Source organism: Caretta caretta, chromosome 2, assembly GCF_965140235.1.
Source record: "Caretta caretta isolate rCarCar2 chromosome 2, rCarCar1.hap1, whole genome shotgun sequence".
Taxonomy (NCBI): Eukaryota; Metazoa; Chordata; order Testudines; family Cheloniidae; genus Caretta; species Caretta caretta.
In genome coordinates, this window is record NC_134207.1 from 83,640,119 (window position 1) to 83,655,738 (window position 15,620).

Here is a 15,620-nt window from a genome sequence, read left to right on the forward strand (position 1 = left end):
GGAGTCAATATATAATTGACTGGAGCTGCAGGACATTCCTATTATGTCCAACTACACTGAGCTAAAATCATTTTGTGACTGTACTGTACCAGCAGTAAGGCATTTAACAATGGTTGTGGTGTAACTGGGGCTAGATAGAGCAAAATAGTTTGTCTGGGTACATATTTGACGTGCAGTATGCATTTTCATGTAAATAACCTTTGCCACCAGAAGTATTAGTTTTGTTTTGGAAGAACATAGGGTTATCCCACACAGAATTATAACTGACCATAGATTGCGGGAATTAACTTTCTAATGACTTCTTAAGATTGGACAGAGAAATAGTTTTGCTTGGTTTTATTGTGAAAACATGAATCTTGAATAATTTTTTCAAACTTGTTGATAGCCAACCTGAATCTGAACATATGGTGGGGCGCCCAAGGTCAGTCTTCGGTAAAATTTTATATACTCATAGTTAATTCTAGAAACTAAATAAGCTCATGTGGGAGAGAATGAGACACATGTGTAATGCATTGTTTTTGCAGTGAACGTAAAATGGGGGAAAGAGAAATTTGATGGTGTAGAGTTGAATACTGATGAACCTCCAATGGTGTTCAAGGCTCAGCTTTTCGCATTGACTGGAGTTCAGCCAGACAGACAGAAAGTTGTGGTGAAAGGAGGAGCTCTAAAGGTAGAAATCACCAATAACTTCCTTTTATTTGTCTAATTCTGTTTAGTGTTTAATCAACAGTAAGAATATATGTTAGAAATGTATAAATGTGACCATGAACAGTTCAAAAAACGCATAGTATGATGTGTTGATGCTGTAGGTCTGTTGCTTGTTATTGGAAAATGTTTTGCAAAATACGGGTTGATTAATTGGTGGTCAACACAAACCAAAAGGAGTACTTGTGGCACCTTAGAGAGTAACAAATTTATTTGAGCATAAGCTTTTGTGAGCTACAGCTCACTTCATCGGATGCATGTAGTGGAAAATACAGTGGGGAGATTTTATACACAGAGAACATGAAACAATGGGTGTTACCATACACACTGTAACAAGAGTGATTTGAGCTATTACCAGCAGGAGAGCTGGGGGCGGGAGGGGAACCTTTTGTAGTGATAATCAAGGTGGGCCATTTCCAGCAGTTGACAAGAACCTGTGAGGAACAGTACGGGGAGGTGTGTCCGTCCCCTCCCTCCCCCTCCCCCCGCTAGTAATAGCTCACCTTACCTGATCACTCTTGTTACAGTGTGAATGGTAACACCCATTGTTTCATGTTCTCTGTGTGTAAAATCTCCCCACTGTATTTTCCGCTACATGCATCTGATGAAGTGAGCTGTAGCTCACGAAAGCTTATGCTCAGATAAATTTGTTAGTCTCTAAGGTGCCACAAGTAGTCCTTTTCTTTTTGCAGATACAGACTAACACGGCTGCTACTCTGAAGCACAAACCAGTATTTCAAAACTTTTCCCCACCCCTTTGTACAAAGATAGTCTCTTGATATTTTCGTTAAGAAATTAACAGAACTTGAACAGTACTTTCTGCTCGGTTAAGAATTTTATCTTGTTTCTGCACTGCAGGCCAGCGAAAACAATCCAGAACAGACAATGTATCTGTGCCATACACTTTTTATGCCAATGTGACTTAATTTGGTCAATTTGCCTTTTTTCCCTTCCTTCTGAAACAGATACTTGAGCTGACTAGTTGTAAAACTATCAAGAGCCATCTAGAAAAGAGTACCTTGCTGTTTTTAGTATAGATTGACACAAGATTGGAAAAAGAATAGTCTCTAGTAAACTGTTCGCAAAAAGAAAAAGAGTACTTGTGGCACCTTAGAGACTAACCAAGTAAAGTGTTAACACTGCTATAGTGTGCTGTTCAGAGACAAATGACTGATGTTGGTGAAAGCGTCAGTTAGCCTTTTGAGTCTTCTAAAATGTCTTCTACTGTAAGACAGTAACACAGTCCTTTTCTTCCCTTCAAACATAGGATGATGAGTGGGGCAACATCAAAATCAAGAACGTAAGTATCCTCAAAAATTCACTTGCATATAGGTAAACGGCTTAAAACTTGTCCGTTTTATTATAGTGATGGTCTTTTTAAGAGTCTCTATTACTTCCATCATAAGTGGGGTGATAGTCTTATGACTTGCAGTAAAAAATAGGAACGCCATTGTGAATAATGAGAGATAACAGTAATCAAAATTGTCATAGGCTTTGTTTTATAACCACAGTGGCTTCTAGATTTTCTGTTTTTAGACTAAATAACAATTTTAGGATGTAGTTGTCTTACCCAAGCATATTTTTAAAAATCTCCACACTGGGTCTTCTAACATTTGTTCTCTGGGAATATGGTGAGAGAACTTTGTGAGCTAGGACCTGTGGGGAAATGACACTCTCTTCCTGATACTTGGAGAATTTTTTATTGCATTTTACATTGATAGCTGCTACTCACTCAATTGCTCTCCTAGGATAGTTTCTCCGGTATAGGGTCTGTACTACTTTCACCAGCCTCAATGATGAGGCTTATCTGCTGTTTTTCCAATCCCTGGGGTAATGCAAGAGATTCTTGTGATTTTGTTGTTGTTGCTTCCCTGGAGCCTGCTAGCACTTTTTTACTCAACATATCCATGTTGTTTATCTGATATTCTGCCTGACCAGCGAAAGGCAGAGGTTGCTCCTGAGCTCTCCCTGATGGTTCTCTTCTTTCTTGCAGGAACTTGGTAGTTCTTTTCTCTTAGGGCATGGCTACATCTGAAACTTCAAAGTGCTGCCGCAGGAGTGCTTTGAAGTGTGAGTGTGGTCACGTGCCAGCGCTGGGAGCACTGGGGCACTGTTTACACTGGCGCTTTACAGTGCTGTAACTTGCTGCGCTCAGGGGTGTGTTTTTTCACACACCTGAGCGAGAACGCTGCAGCGCTATAAAGTGCCAGTGTGGCCGTAGCCTAAGATTCAGCAGTAGTCTGGTAGGGAAGGGATCTTTAATGAACAGACAGGGGAAAGTTGCTTGATTCCCCTAGCCTGGGGGTATTTCACTTATTATGAAGTATCAGCAGGGTGGTGCAGTAGATCAAAGAGCTGTGGCAAAGGCACTCGCATACTATTGTGCTGAGGGCTAGATAGGTAAAATTCTGGTCTCGCACTGTGCACCAGGTGCTGATAGTCTTCCTCCAATAATCTAACCACACTTTGGGATATTGTAAGGAATTTATACTGCTTGGGGTGAGTCTCTGGGTACTTATTACTCATTTTTTGATATACCCCTTTCACCACCAGCGTCATACTTTCAAACACTGACCTGTTGGTCAAAGGGGAAGGAAATGTCTATGGTGTGGAGCCACCCAGGTTGTCACGATGGCAAGTTCCTTTTGCACATACTGGCTCAGGAAAGGTCATAGCACCAGTACCTTTCTCCCTGGACTGTCCACCTCTTGTTCTCTGGGCAATACTGTGGAGCATCCCCAACCCATTTTTCCCTCATACCTATGCCATATTGGCCACCCTAGATCAAGTATTTCTCACTTCCTCAAATAGCCCCCCCTGTCCTCAGAGGTGGCATCTCCCTTGTTCCCCTCCTCTTAGTATACCCATCCCAAGAAAACACACAGGTCCAAAACCCACAAGCCAGCTTTCACGGTAGTAAATTCAACAAGATCCTTCTCAAGGTCCCCCAAATCCTTGGCCAAAGAAGGGTGAATTTCTTTCTATTCAGAGTAGTCTGAACTTGAATAATTAGCAACTTTTGCACACACACGTGGAGATTCTAGTAAACTTTATTTTATCCTTTCAAATCTGAACGTAGTTCTGGCTCCTAACTTCTTGAAGCCCAAGATCAGAGAAAAGGAGGATAAAGTAGTTTCCCTTGTATACTACTGGAGTATGAAAGACTTTTGACTTGAAAGGGTCAAAAACGGAGGGAGTTTTCATTTAAAGATATTCTGTGGTTCATTAATTTTTTAGTCATAATTGGAACCTGATGTTAATTAAAGCTGTTTAGTAGAAAGATCTTGGCTACTGACTGATATAGCGTCCAGGCCAAATGGAAACTTGCTTAAAAATACTAAAATTTTTCCTATTGTGCATTTTCTACTTAATTATGAAGTTGGTAGTACTGTTTAGAGATTAATGAACTAAAAGCCTTTTCTTAGTTTTCATGAAGGAAGGGTGATTCAGTAATTCAATATAAATATAAAAGAATAAAGCGGTAGATTCACTTCATTTTTTTTTTCCGTTGGTTAGCTTTGTCTTTAGAAACAATAATACAGTATGAAATAGACATTGTAAGAGAGAGCTGTTTGTTTATCTCCAATAGGAGATATCTGAAATTACTAAATTTTAGAGGTATGCAGATTTCTACCTTTCTTGCTCTTGTATTTTATGGATGTTCCTTAATGTGTCTGATTATATTTGCTGTGTTTACAGGGGATGACCTTATTAATGATGGGCTCTGCAGAGGCACTCCCTGAGGAACCGGTAGCTCGACCTGTCTTTGTAGAAGACATGACAGAGGAGCAGTTAGCCTCAGCTGTAAGCATATTTTTTACCTCAGATTCCTGTTATGTTTTGGATAACTGCACTTTTCAGTGTATTTATAATGTTTATTTAAAAGTGGATCTTCAACTATAGCATATTTAGTTATCATTTCTAGTATCTAACAAACCTGAAAGTGTTGACAGTGTAATGTGACTTTGGAGGAAATGGTAAAAAGTGTATTTTAAATTATAGCTCATTTAACTAATATCATTTGGCTTGAACCAACCTTATTGTGGGGTAGGCATACAGTAGAACCTCAGTTATGAACACTAGAGTTACAAACTGACCAGTCAACCACACGCTCATTTGGAACCAGAAGTACACAATCAGGCAGCAGCACCAGAAGAAAAATAAGCCAATACAATACTCTGTTAAATGTAAACCTTTTTTTAAAAAAAAATAAATAAAGGAAAGCAGCATTTTTCTGTACGGTAAAGTTTCAAAGCTATATTAAGTCAATGTTCAATTGTAAACTTTTAAAAAACAACCATAACATTTGGTTCAGTCATGAACAACCTCCATTCCCAAGGTGTTCGTAACTTTCAGGTTCTACCATAGTACAAACTTCCCAGATGTGTCCCTGGAGAGGCATCTGAAGCCAGACTTGTATCCTCCTTGTGTTTTTGATCCTGGGCTTCTCTTGAACAAAGACTGCTAGTAGTGTCAAATTATTTGGTGGCTTTTCTATATTTACAGTAGTGCACCCTGAAAATATCCTAGTCTCCTTTTTGGGAACATTGGTTCCTAGCTGAAAATTTGAAACTCCTTTTTTAAACTGTTGGAGTAGAAGAAATCTTCTTTGTGAGAGAAGGATCTGGGCGGGGGGGAAATTGACTTAATGTTTGAAAACAAAAGTTTCCCTAGTTTGAGATGTATTTTTTTTAATAACTTGAATAGTTTTGTTTGTCCTTAGTCTGAACTAGGAGCTCTTATGGTATTTTTTTAATTAACGTAAAACGGTCATGGTGACTTTTGAACACTGGCTACTGCACAATTATAAATATCCATATGATGATGGCTTTGTAATTTAGGACTGATATGTATTTTAATACTTACGTAAGATCCGCCTATGTTCTAAGAGGAAAATAATTGATACTTAAATTATATAAACCTATGAGACTAGAGCTATCCAGTCACTTAGACTAACTATAAATAATAGAGGTGAACAAGGAGACATCAATCTTGGATAAAATTTGAAGGACTTTACAATTTACTTTTTCTCTTACCAAATTTTATGTCTCTGAATTTCAAATATGCCTATACTCTGTGCTGCTGGTTTTTTTAGCAGACACATTAACACAGATTGTGTAGCTAGATTCATGCTTTTTCCCAAGAATTTATCCAAATGTGTAATTGACTCATTTTGTACAAATGAATTTTTCCTGATATCTGGCTCACTTTGTATTAAATAAGTGTTGCACAAATATGTTATGATATTTTGTAATTATTTCTAATGGTTTCTGAAATTGTTATGGTCCAGTTATTACATGAGTATGACCATTTTCTTCTTTTAAGAAGTTAGATCAATATTTTTAAAATGTAAACTTCAGGACCTCAGAAATTCAAAAAACTCTTTTAACTCCTCCCTGTAAACTAGTGATAAAGCAAAAGCAATATTAACAATTTAACTATGGATTTCATTACTTCTCAGAGTTCTGCTGAGAACATAGATGTTGTTTTAACATTGATTTGATTATATTACATCTATCCTTAAAAACACGTATGCAAGATTATCAAGGCAATCAGCAAGATAAAAGATATTTTAAAGTTTGAATTTGATTATAATTGGAACCTCTGTAAATGACTTACTTTTAGGAGATTTGCCCTCTAAATTTAATTCTGTTCACTATACCAAAAGGTACACAAAAATGAAGCACTCTTTAATGTTTTTAAAAGCAATAAAGTGCACTAAAAGGTAAAATACTTCAAACTAACAAGGTAATAGAACTAAAAATAAATACACTTTTTTATAAAAATAAATCTGAATTAATAGATCTGTTAGATGAAATTTGATGTAACATGATGGTTGATCAGGTTTCTTTTAATTTCAGATTTGTCTTAACAAGCTACTGTCTGAGTTACAGTGTGTATACCAAAATAATTTCAAATGTCTCTTAAATCTTCAAGCACCATGTATATTTCCTTGGCAGATGGAGTTACCATGTGGTTTGACAAATCTTGGCAACACTTGTTACATGAATGCTACAGTTCAGTGTATCCGCTCTGTGCCAGAACTGAAAGAGGCCCTTAAGAGGTAGGGTTCAGTACAAAAGTACTAAGATGAAAATTGTTTTCTTTGGATTATGAAGTGTCTGTGTAAAACTGTCGTTTTAATAGAGCTACAGACTAATAGAATCATTGTGTTGGTTACATCTTTGTCCTTACTAAGAAGTCAAAGCAGCTGCATATTTATAGGAGCTAAAATATTTTTAATAGAGAATTGGTTCTGTCTCACTAAAAAAGTTCACATCCAAATTCTGATGCAGTCTACTGCAAGTAAGTCTTCAGCAACCTGCCTAAACAGTTTTGTGAACTTTGATCATCTACTCTTTTGGGATTAACGTATATTCTTTTTTCGTCTAAAGAATTATGATCTCTCCTTTAAAAAAAAAAAACAAAAAAAAAACCCCACACAACAAAAAACTAAAAACCTGTTATGCAGTTAACTTAAGAAACAGTCCTATTCCTTTGCAAAAACACTTTTCCATAACTCTGTCCACTAGTTTGTTTGCAAACTGTCCAATTACAGATTATGTAGCTTGTGATGTTCAGTATGTTACATTTTGTTGGCAACACAGCGGAAGATTTAGTTTTAGAAATCCACAAGCATTTTCTTAGTACACTTGGTACTTCCTAATTTTCCTGACTCTTCTGGATTGAGGTCTGGAAACAACCAGTTTCTACACAGATTTAATTGTGAGTAATGCATGAAGGATTTTTCTACCGTCTTGAGGGTCAGCAAGATAGATAAATCTGTTCTTCCAGACTTACCTTTGGAGAATTCCAGTGAGAGAGCCCACAGGCACACAATGTGAGAGGTCTTTAACATTCAAGAATTGTGGGAATAGTGGTTATTTAGGCAGGATTACTTCACTCATGTAGAATGATCAGAACTCTTGACACCTCTGTACTTGACTTGGTTTCCCCGGTACTCCTGAGTGAATTCTGTGCCAAAAAACATCCAACAAATTTTATTTGTCAATAAAAAAAATGTGGCGGTTCCAGCATGGCAGTGGGGAGCACAGGCCAATGGCTGCACGGAGATGGGAGATCACCCTGCAGGTCGCCCCCCTCACCCCGAGCCCGGGATATGGATTCAGCGGTGAGGCTGCACCTAAGCCTGAAACAGCGCGAGGGCTGGGCCTACCTCAGAAACACCCCAGGGCCCTGCCCCTCTGTACCAACTGTGGGCAGGCAGGCTTAACCCAGCAGGATCTAAGTATGGAGGAGCTTCTTATTGAAAGGATTGAGGTGTGGGGTTGAGAGGGTTCTGGGTGGGGCGGTTTGGGTGCAGGAAGCTCAGTGGGGGGGGTCTGGATGTGATGGGAGATGGGGTTACAGCTTCAATTGGGCTGCAGTGGGTCCAGGTGAAGGTGGTTGGGGCTCAGTGGGGGTGGGGAGGTCTGGGTGTGGCGGGGGTTTGGGTGCTGGGGGTGCAGGGATTGGTGGGGTGGTGGTCCAGATGCAGCTGGTTGGGGCTCAGTGCAGTGGGGGTCTAGGAGAACAGGGAGTGGGGTTTGGGGTATGGGTTCAAATGCGGGGGCTCATCAGGAGGTGGCCTGGATGCAGGGGATGGGGCTTGGCGGGGAGGTGGTCTGGGTACACTGTTGGGTCTGGATGTAGGGGGAGGAGCTCGCTGGGGGGTACAGATGCGGGGGGGGGTGAGGCTCAGTGTGGAGGTCTGGGAATGGGGGCTTCCGGATGAACAGGGAAGCAGCTACCTGTACAGTGACCCCTCCCCATGCAGCTGAGGAGGGATGCAGAACTTCCGGCAGCTGGGGGAGTTTTCTGGGGGTGGGTCTGACCCAGCCTCAGCCGCAGCTACCCTGTGCAGGGAAGGTGTGCTCCTCCCCCAGCCCAGATGGGACTGCAGGCTGAGCCCATAGCAGGGTAGGAGCCACCAGGTGGGGCTGGGGAGATCCAAGTGCGGGGTGGGGTTGAGACTTGGGTAGAGGAAGATTTGGGGGGGGGGAATCTGAGTATCGGGGGAGGGGTCTGCATGCATGGGGGTTGGGTGGACGGGGGTGGGTCTTACCATGCACCACCTGGGGAGTCCCCAAACCCTCCCACCCCTTGCACAGTAATTTAGCTCACTGTTGACTGCCCCAGGTGCCCGAAAGGATGCGCCTGAGCTGCTGGGGAGTGGCACTTGACCGCTCTTGCAGCTTCTCTTTGATTCCCTGTCAGGGTATGTCTACACTACGGAATAAGGTCGGTTTTTTAGAAATCGGTTTTATATATTCGAGTGTGTGTGTCCCCACAGAAAATGCTCTAAGTGCATTAAGTGCATTAACTCGGCGGAGTGCTTCCACAGTACCGAGGCTAGAGTCGACTTCCGGAGCGTTGCACTGTGGATAGCTATCCCACAGTTCCCGCAGTCTCCGCTGCCCATTGGAATTCTAGGTTGAGATCCCAATGCCTGATGGAGCTAAAACATTGTTCCGGGTGGTTCTGGGTACATATTGTCAGGCCCCCCTTCCCTCCCTCCCTCCATGAAAGCAAGGGCAGACAATCGTTTCGCACCTTTTTTCCTGAGTTGCCTGTGCAGACGCCATACCACGGCAAGCATGGAGCCCGCTCAGGTAACCGTCACCGTATGTCTCCTGGGAGCTGGCAGACGCGGTACGGCATTGCTACACAGTAGCAGCAACCCATTGCCTTCTGGCAGCAGACGGTGCAGTACGACTGGTAGCCATTCTCGTCGTGTCCGAGGTGCTCCTGGCCACGTCGGCTGGGAGCGCCTGGGCAGACATGGGCGCAGGGACTAAATTTGGAGTGACTTGACCAGGTCATTCTCTTTAGTCCTGCAGTCAGTCCTATTGAACTGTCTTAGGGTGAGCAGGCAGGCAGTACAGATTGCTAGCAATCCTATTGCATCATCTTCTGCCGGGCAGGCAAGAGATGAGGATGGCTAGCAGTCCTACTGCACCATCTTCTGCTGAGCAGCCATGAGATGTGGATGGCATGCAGTCCTTCTGCACCGTCTGCTGCCAACCAAAGATGTAAAAGATAGATGGAGTGGATCAAAACAAGAAATAGACCAGATTTGTTTTGTACTCATTTGCCTCCTCCCCCGTCTAGGGGACTCATTCCTCTAGGTCACACTGCAGTCACTCACAGAGAAGGTGCAGCGAGGTAAATCTAGCCATGTATCAATCAGAGGCCAGGCTAACCTCCTTGTTCTAATAAGAACAATAACTTAGGTGCACCATTTCTTATTGGAACCCTCCATGAAGTCCTGCCTGAAATACTCCTTGATGTAAAGCCACCCCCTTTGTTGATTTTAGCTCCCTGAAGCCAACCCTGTAAGCCGTGTCATCAGTCGCCCCTCCCTCCGTCAGAGCAATGGCAGACAATCGTTCCGCGCCTTTTTTCTGTGCGGACGCCATACCAAGGCACGCATGGAGGCCGCTCAGCTCACTTTGGCAATTAGGAGCACATTAAACACCACACGCGTTATCCAGCAGTATATGCAGAACCTGGCAAAGCGATACCGGGCGAGGAGGCGACGTCAGCGCGGTCACGTGAGTGATCAGGACATGGACACAGATTTCTCTGAAAGCATGGGCCCTGCCAATGCATGCATCATGGTGCTAATGGGGCAGGTTCATGCTGTGGAACGCCGATTCTGGGCTCGGGAAACAAGCACAGACTGGTGGGACCGCATAGTGTTGCAGGTCTGGGACAATTCCCAGTGGCTGCGAAACTCTCGCATGCGTAAGGGCACTTTCATGGAACTTTGTGACTTGCTTTCCCCTGCCCTGAGGCGCATGAATACCAAGATGAGAGCAGCCCTAACAGTTGAGAAGTGAGTGGCGATAGCCCTGTGGAAGCTTGCAACGCCAGACAGCTACCGGTCAGTTGGGAATCAATTTGGAGTGGGCAAATCTACTGTTGGGGCTGCTGTGATGCAAGTAGCCCACGCAATCAAAGATCTACTGATATCAAGGGTAGTGACCCTGGGAAATGTGCAGGTCATAGTGGATGGCTTTGCTGCAATGGGATTCCCTAACTGTGGTGGGGCCATAGACAGAACCCATATCCCTATCTTGGCACCGGAGCACCAAGCTGCCGAGTACATAAACCGCAAGGGGTACTTTTCAATAGTGCTGCAAGCTCTGGTGGATCACAAGGGACGTTTCACCAACATCGACGTGGGATGGCCGGGAAAGGTACATGACGCTCACATCTTCAGGAACTCTGGTCTGTTTCAAAAGCTGCAGGAAGGGACTTTATTCCCAGACCAGAAAATAACTGTTGGGGATGTTGAAATGCCTATAGTTATCCTTGGGGACCCAGCCTACCCCTTAATGCCCTGGCTCATGAAGCCGTACACAGGCAGCCTGGACAGTAGTCAGGAGCTGTTCAACTACAGGCTGAGCAAGTGCAGAATGGTGGTAGAATGTGCATTTGGACGTTCAAAGGCGCGCTGGCGCAGTTTACTGACTTGCTTAGACCTCAGCGAAACCAATATTCCCACTGTTATTACTGCTTGCTGTGAGCTCCACAATATCTGAGAGAGTAAGGGGGAGACGTTTATGGTGGGGTGGGAGGTTGAGGCAAATCGTCTGGCTGCTGGTTACGCGCAGCCAGACACCAGGGCGGTTAGAAGAGCACAGGAGGGTGCGGCACGCATCAGAGAAGCTTTGAAAACCAGTTTCATGACTGGCCAGGCTACGGTGTGAAAGTTCTGTTTGTTTCTCCTTGATGAAACCCCCTGCCTCTTGGTTCACTCTACTTCCCTGTAAGCTAACCACCCTCCCCTCCTCCCTTCAATCACCGCTTGCAGGGGCAATAGTCATTGTTGCTTCACATTCATGCATTCTTTATTCATTCATCACACAAATAGGGGGATGACTACCAAGGTAGCCCAGGAGGGGTGGTGGAGGAGGGAAGGAAAATGCCACACAGCACTTTAAAAGTTTACAACTTTAAAATTTATTGAATGCCAGCCTTCTTTTTTTTTGGGCAATCCTCTGTGGCGGAGAGGCTGGTTGGCCGGTGGCCCCAACACCACGTTCTTGGGCGTCTGGGTGTGGAGGCTATGGAAGTTGGGGGGGAGGGCGGTTGGTTACACAGGGGCTGTAGTGGCAGTCTGTGCTCCAGCGCCTTTGCTGCAGCTCAACCATACACTGGAGCATACTGGCTTGGTCTTCCAGCAGCCTCAGCATTGAATCCTGCCTCCTCTCATCACGCTGCCACCACATTTGAGCTTCAACCCGCCACTTACTCTCTTCAGCCCGCCACCTCTCCTCCCGGTCATTTTGTGCTTTCCTGCACTCTGACATTATTTGCCTCCACGCATTCGTCTGTGCTCTGTCAGTGTGGGAGGACAGCATGAGCTCAGAGAACATTTCATCTCGAGTGCGTTTTTTTTTTCTTTCTAAGCTTCACTAGCCTCTGGGAAGAAGATCCTGTGATCATTGAAACACATGCAGCTGGTGGAGAAAAAAAAAGGGACAGCGGTATTTAAAAAGACACATTTTATAAAACAGTGGCTACACTCTTTCAGGGTAAACCTTGCTGTTAACATTACATACATAGCACATGTGCTTTCGTTACAAGGTCGCATTTTGCCTCCCCCCACCGCGTGGCTACCCCCTCAACCCTCCCCCCTCCCTGTGGCTAACAGCGGGGAACATTTCTGTTTAGCCACAGGCAAACAGCCCAGCAGGAATGGGCTCCTCTGAGTGTCCCCTGAAGAAAAGCACCCTATTTCAACCAGGTGACCATGAATTATATCTCACTCTCCTGAGGATAACACAGAGAGATAAAGAACGGATGTTTGAACGCCAGCAAACATACACTGCAATGCTTTGTTGTACAATGATTCCTGAGTACGTGTTACTGGCCTGGAGTGGTAAAGTGTCCTACCATGAAGGACGCAATAAGGCTGCCCTTCCCAGAAACCTTTTGTAAAGGCTTTGGGAGTACATCCAGGAGAGCCGCAAATGCCAGGGCAAAGTAATCCTTTCACATACTTGCTTTTAAACCATGTATAGTATTTTAAAAGGTACACTCACCGGAGGTCCCTTCTCCGCCTGCTGGGTCCAGGAGGCAGCCTTGGGTGGGTTCGGGGGTACCGGCTCCAGATCCAGGGTGAGAAACAGTTCCTGGCTGTTGGGAAAACTGGTTTCTCCGCTTGCTTGCTGTGAGCTATCTACAACCTCATCATCATCTTCTTCTTCGTCCCCAAAACCTGCTTCCGTATTGCCTCCATCTCCATTGAAGGAGTCAGACAACACGGCTGGGGTAGTGGTGGCTGAACCCCCTAAAATGGCATGCAGCTCATCATAGAAGCAGCATGTTTGGGGCTCTGACCTGGAGCGGCCGTTCGCCTCTCTGGTTTTCTGAGGGGTGCCTCAGCTCCTTCAGTTTCACACGGCACTGCTTCGGGTCCCTGTTATGGCCTCTGTCCTTCATGCCCTGGGAGATTTTGACAAAGGTTTTGGCATTTCGAAAACTGGAACGGAGTTCTGATAGCACGGATTCCTCTCCCCATACAGCGATCAGATCTCATACCTCCCGTTCGGTCCATGCTGGAGCTCTTTTGCGATTCTGGGACTCCATCATGGTCACCTCTCCTGATGAGCTCTGCATGGTCACCTGCAGCTTGCCATGCTGGCCAAACAGGAAATGAGATTCAAAAGTTCGCGGTTCTTTTCCTGTCTACCTGGCCAGTGCATCTGAATTGAGAGTGCTGTCCAGAGCGGTCACAATGGAGCACTCTGGGATAGCTTCCGGAGGCCAATATCATCGAATTGTGTCCACAATACCCCAAATTCGAGCCGACAAGGCCGATTTAAGCGCTAATCCACTTGTCAGGGGTGGAGTAAGGAAATCGATTTTAAGAGCCCTTTAAGTTGAAATAAAGGGCTTCATCGTGTGGACGGGTGCAGGTTTACATCGATTTAATGCTGCTAATTTCGACCTAAAGTCCTAGTGTAGACCAGGGCTCAGAGTCATTTTTCTGCAGGGAAGCAAAGAAATCTGTAGGGCACATGAATTCTGCACCCACACAGTGGTGCAGAATTCCCCCAGGAGTAACAGTACAGTAATACTGATTATCCAGATACTTATTCAAATTAATTGCCTTCCATTCTATTAAATAATTAAGATTTGACTGTTAAAGTAATGAGTCTGGCATAAACGTTGCCTTGTAACAACTTTGATAGCTGTTTCTAGGCTGTAAAATTTACACATTTAAATACACTGGAAAACTGTTCAGAAATCTGTGTGGGAAATCCCATAAATCTTAATTTCAGTCAGGAAATCTTTTTCACACTTAGTTTTAGAGCTGTATTTAGTATCTTAAATGTCCCATGGGTTGTGTCAAGATATATCCTATAAAACTAGGAGGATGCAATAAAAGGTGGCAGTATTCTATCTTCTGGGAAACCAGCCCTGGGAAAAACCAAATCCACTGCTTTGAATGGACTCACCCTTTCTCTTCTCTCTTGATGACAGCACAAAAGGATAGTGAGGAGGAAAGTAAAGCTGTTAGCTCAGCTAGGCAAGCTTAGTGTTCTGGTTTCACTTCACATCAGCGATCCTATTGAGGTCTCCAGGAGCGTCATCCCCCTTTCGCTTCTCATGGTTGATGTACGGCTTTCTGATGAAAGGGATACTGTCCCTGGTCCTCCCTGACATGAATTTTTGTGGAAGCCAGGTCCAAGGTTGAAGTAAGAGAATCACAGATCCCTCTTCCTATCTTGGAGGAGCCTATTTCCTCAGAGCTCTTCTTCTACATACTAAAGTAAGGGCTCATTAGGAAGAGAAATCTGATATAGGAGTAGCAGGAGTGGCTCCCATTCTTGCCCAGCAGTGAGTGAAGCAGCAGCATCACCTGATGGAAAATATGTACCTGACCTACTCCTTCTTTTCTTAAAGAAAGATCTGTTCCATCCATTACTTCTCTCTGAGTGGAGCAAGGAAGAAGGGGTGCCCACCAGCTCTATAAATTTTATTCAGACTTTATCTTAAGAGCATAAGAACTACTATACTGGGTCAGACCATGGTCCATCTTGCCAAGTATCCTGTCTCCAGCAGTGGCCTATACCAGAGTTTCAGGCGCAATGTACAGGACAGGGCAGTTATCAAGTGATCCATCCTTGTCTTGCTCTCCCAGCTTCTGGTAGTCAGAGGTTTAGGGTTGCCTCAATCTTGGGTTTCAGTTGCTGATCATCTTGGCTAATAGCCATTGATGGACCTATCCTCTGTGAATTTATCTAGTTATTTTTTTAACCCAGTTATACTTTTGGCTATCACAACATCTCATGGCAATGATCTTTTGTTTGTATTGAACCTGCTGCCTATTAATTTCATTGGGTGACCCCTATTTTTTGTATTGTATCTCTCCTCATAGAAGTCATTCCATACCCTTGATCATCTTTGCCTTTCTCTGAACTTTTTCCAGTTCTTCTAAATACTTTTTGAGATGGGGTGACCAGAACTGGACACGCTATTCAAGTTGTGGGCACACCATGATTTATAGTAGCGTTATGATATTTTCTGTCTTCTTTTCTATCCTTTTCCTATAGTTCATAACATACTGTTAGCCTTTTCAAACACTGCACGTTGAGCGGAAGTTTTCAGAGAACTCTCCACAGTGACTCTAAATATCTTAATCTCATAAGATGGAGGAAGTTGCATTTGATACTTCAGAAATTTCTAAGGAGTAACTCCTGCATGTGCTCCCCCTTTCCTGTGCTTTTCTAAAATACATTCTCCTCCTTGGTAGAAATCACAATTGGACACACCAGAAATGTGCCCCATTTTGTTCCATACTCTTGGTGCACGCTTCCCCCGCCCCCCCTAACTGGCTGGGAACCTGCTTGGGGACATGAACTCCTTTTGGTTACTTTCTCTCTTGTCCCCATTCCCTT

General features: G+C 43.9%; 1 protein-coding gene and 1 long non-coding RNA gene across 4 annotated transcripts in view; one reads left to right on the forward strand and one right to left on the reverse strand.

Moving 5' to 3' along the window:
- USP14 (ubiquitin specific peptidase 14) overlaps nt 1-15,620 on the forward strand; it is a 35,802-nt gene that overhangs the window by 2,436 nt on the left and 17,746 nt on the right. For 2 of the 3 annotated variants that reach the window (XM_048840424.2, XM_048840421.2), the window contains exons 2-6: nt 386-421; nt 525-670; nt 1,973-2,005; nt 4,405-4,509; nt 6,666-6,769. In XM_048840424.2, the coding sequence (XP_048696381.2) occupies nt 386-421; nt 525-670; nt 1,973-2,005; nt 4,405-4,509; nt 6,666-6,769 (424 nt within the window). The remainder of the gene's footprint in view (nt 1-385; nt 422-524; nt 671-1,972; nt 2,006-4,404; nt 4,510-6,665; nt 6,770-15,620) is intronic. The other variant, XM_048840422.2, reaches the window with a different exon arrangement.
- Nucleotides 11,650-14,903, reverse strand: LOC142071049 (uncharacterized). Its single transcript, XR_012666999.1, has 2 exons — nt 12,759-14,903; nt 11,650-12,173 (listed from the first exon to the last, which is right to left on the reverse strand). It is a non-coding gene; the product is annotated as an uncharacterized LOC142071049 (long non-coding RNA).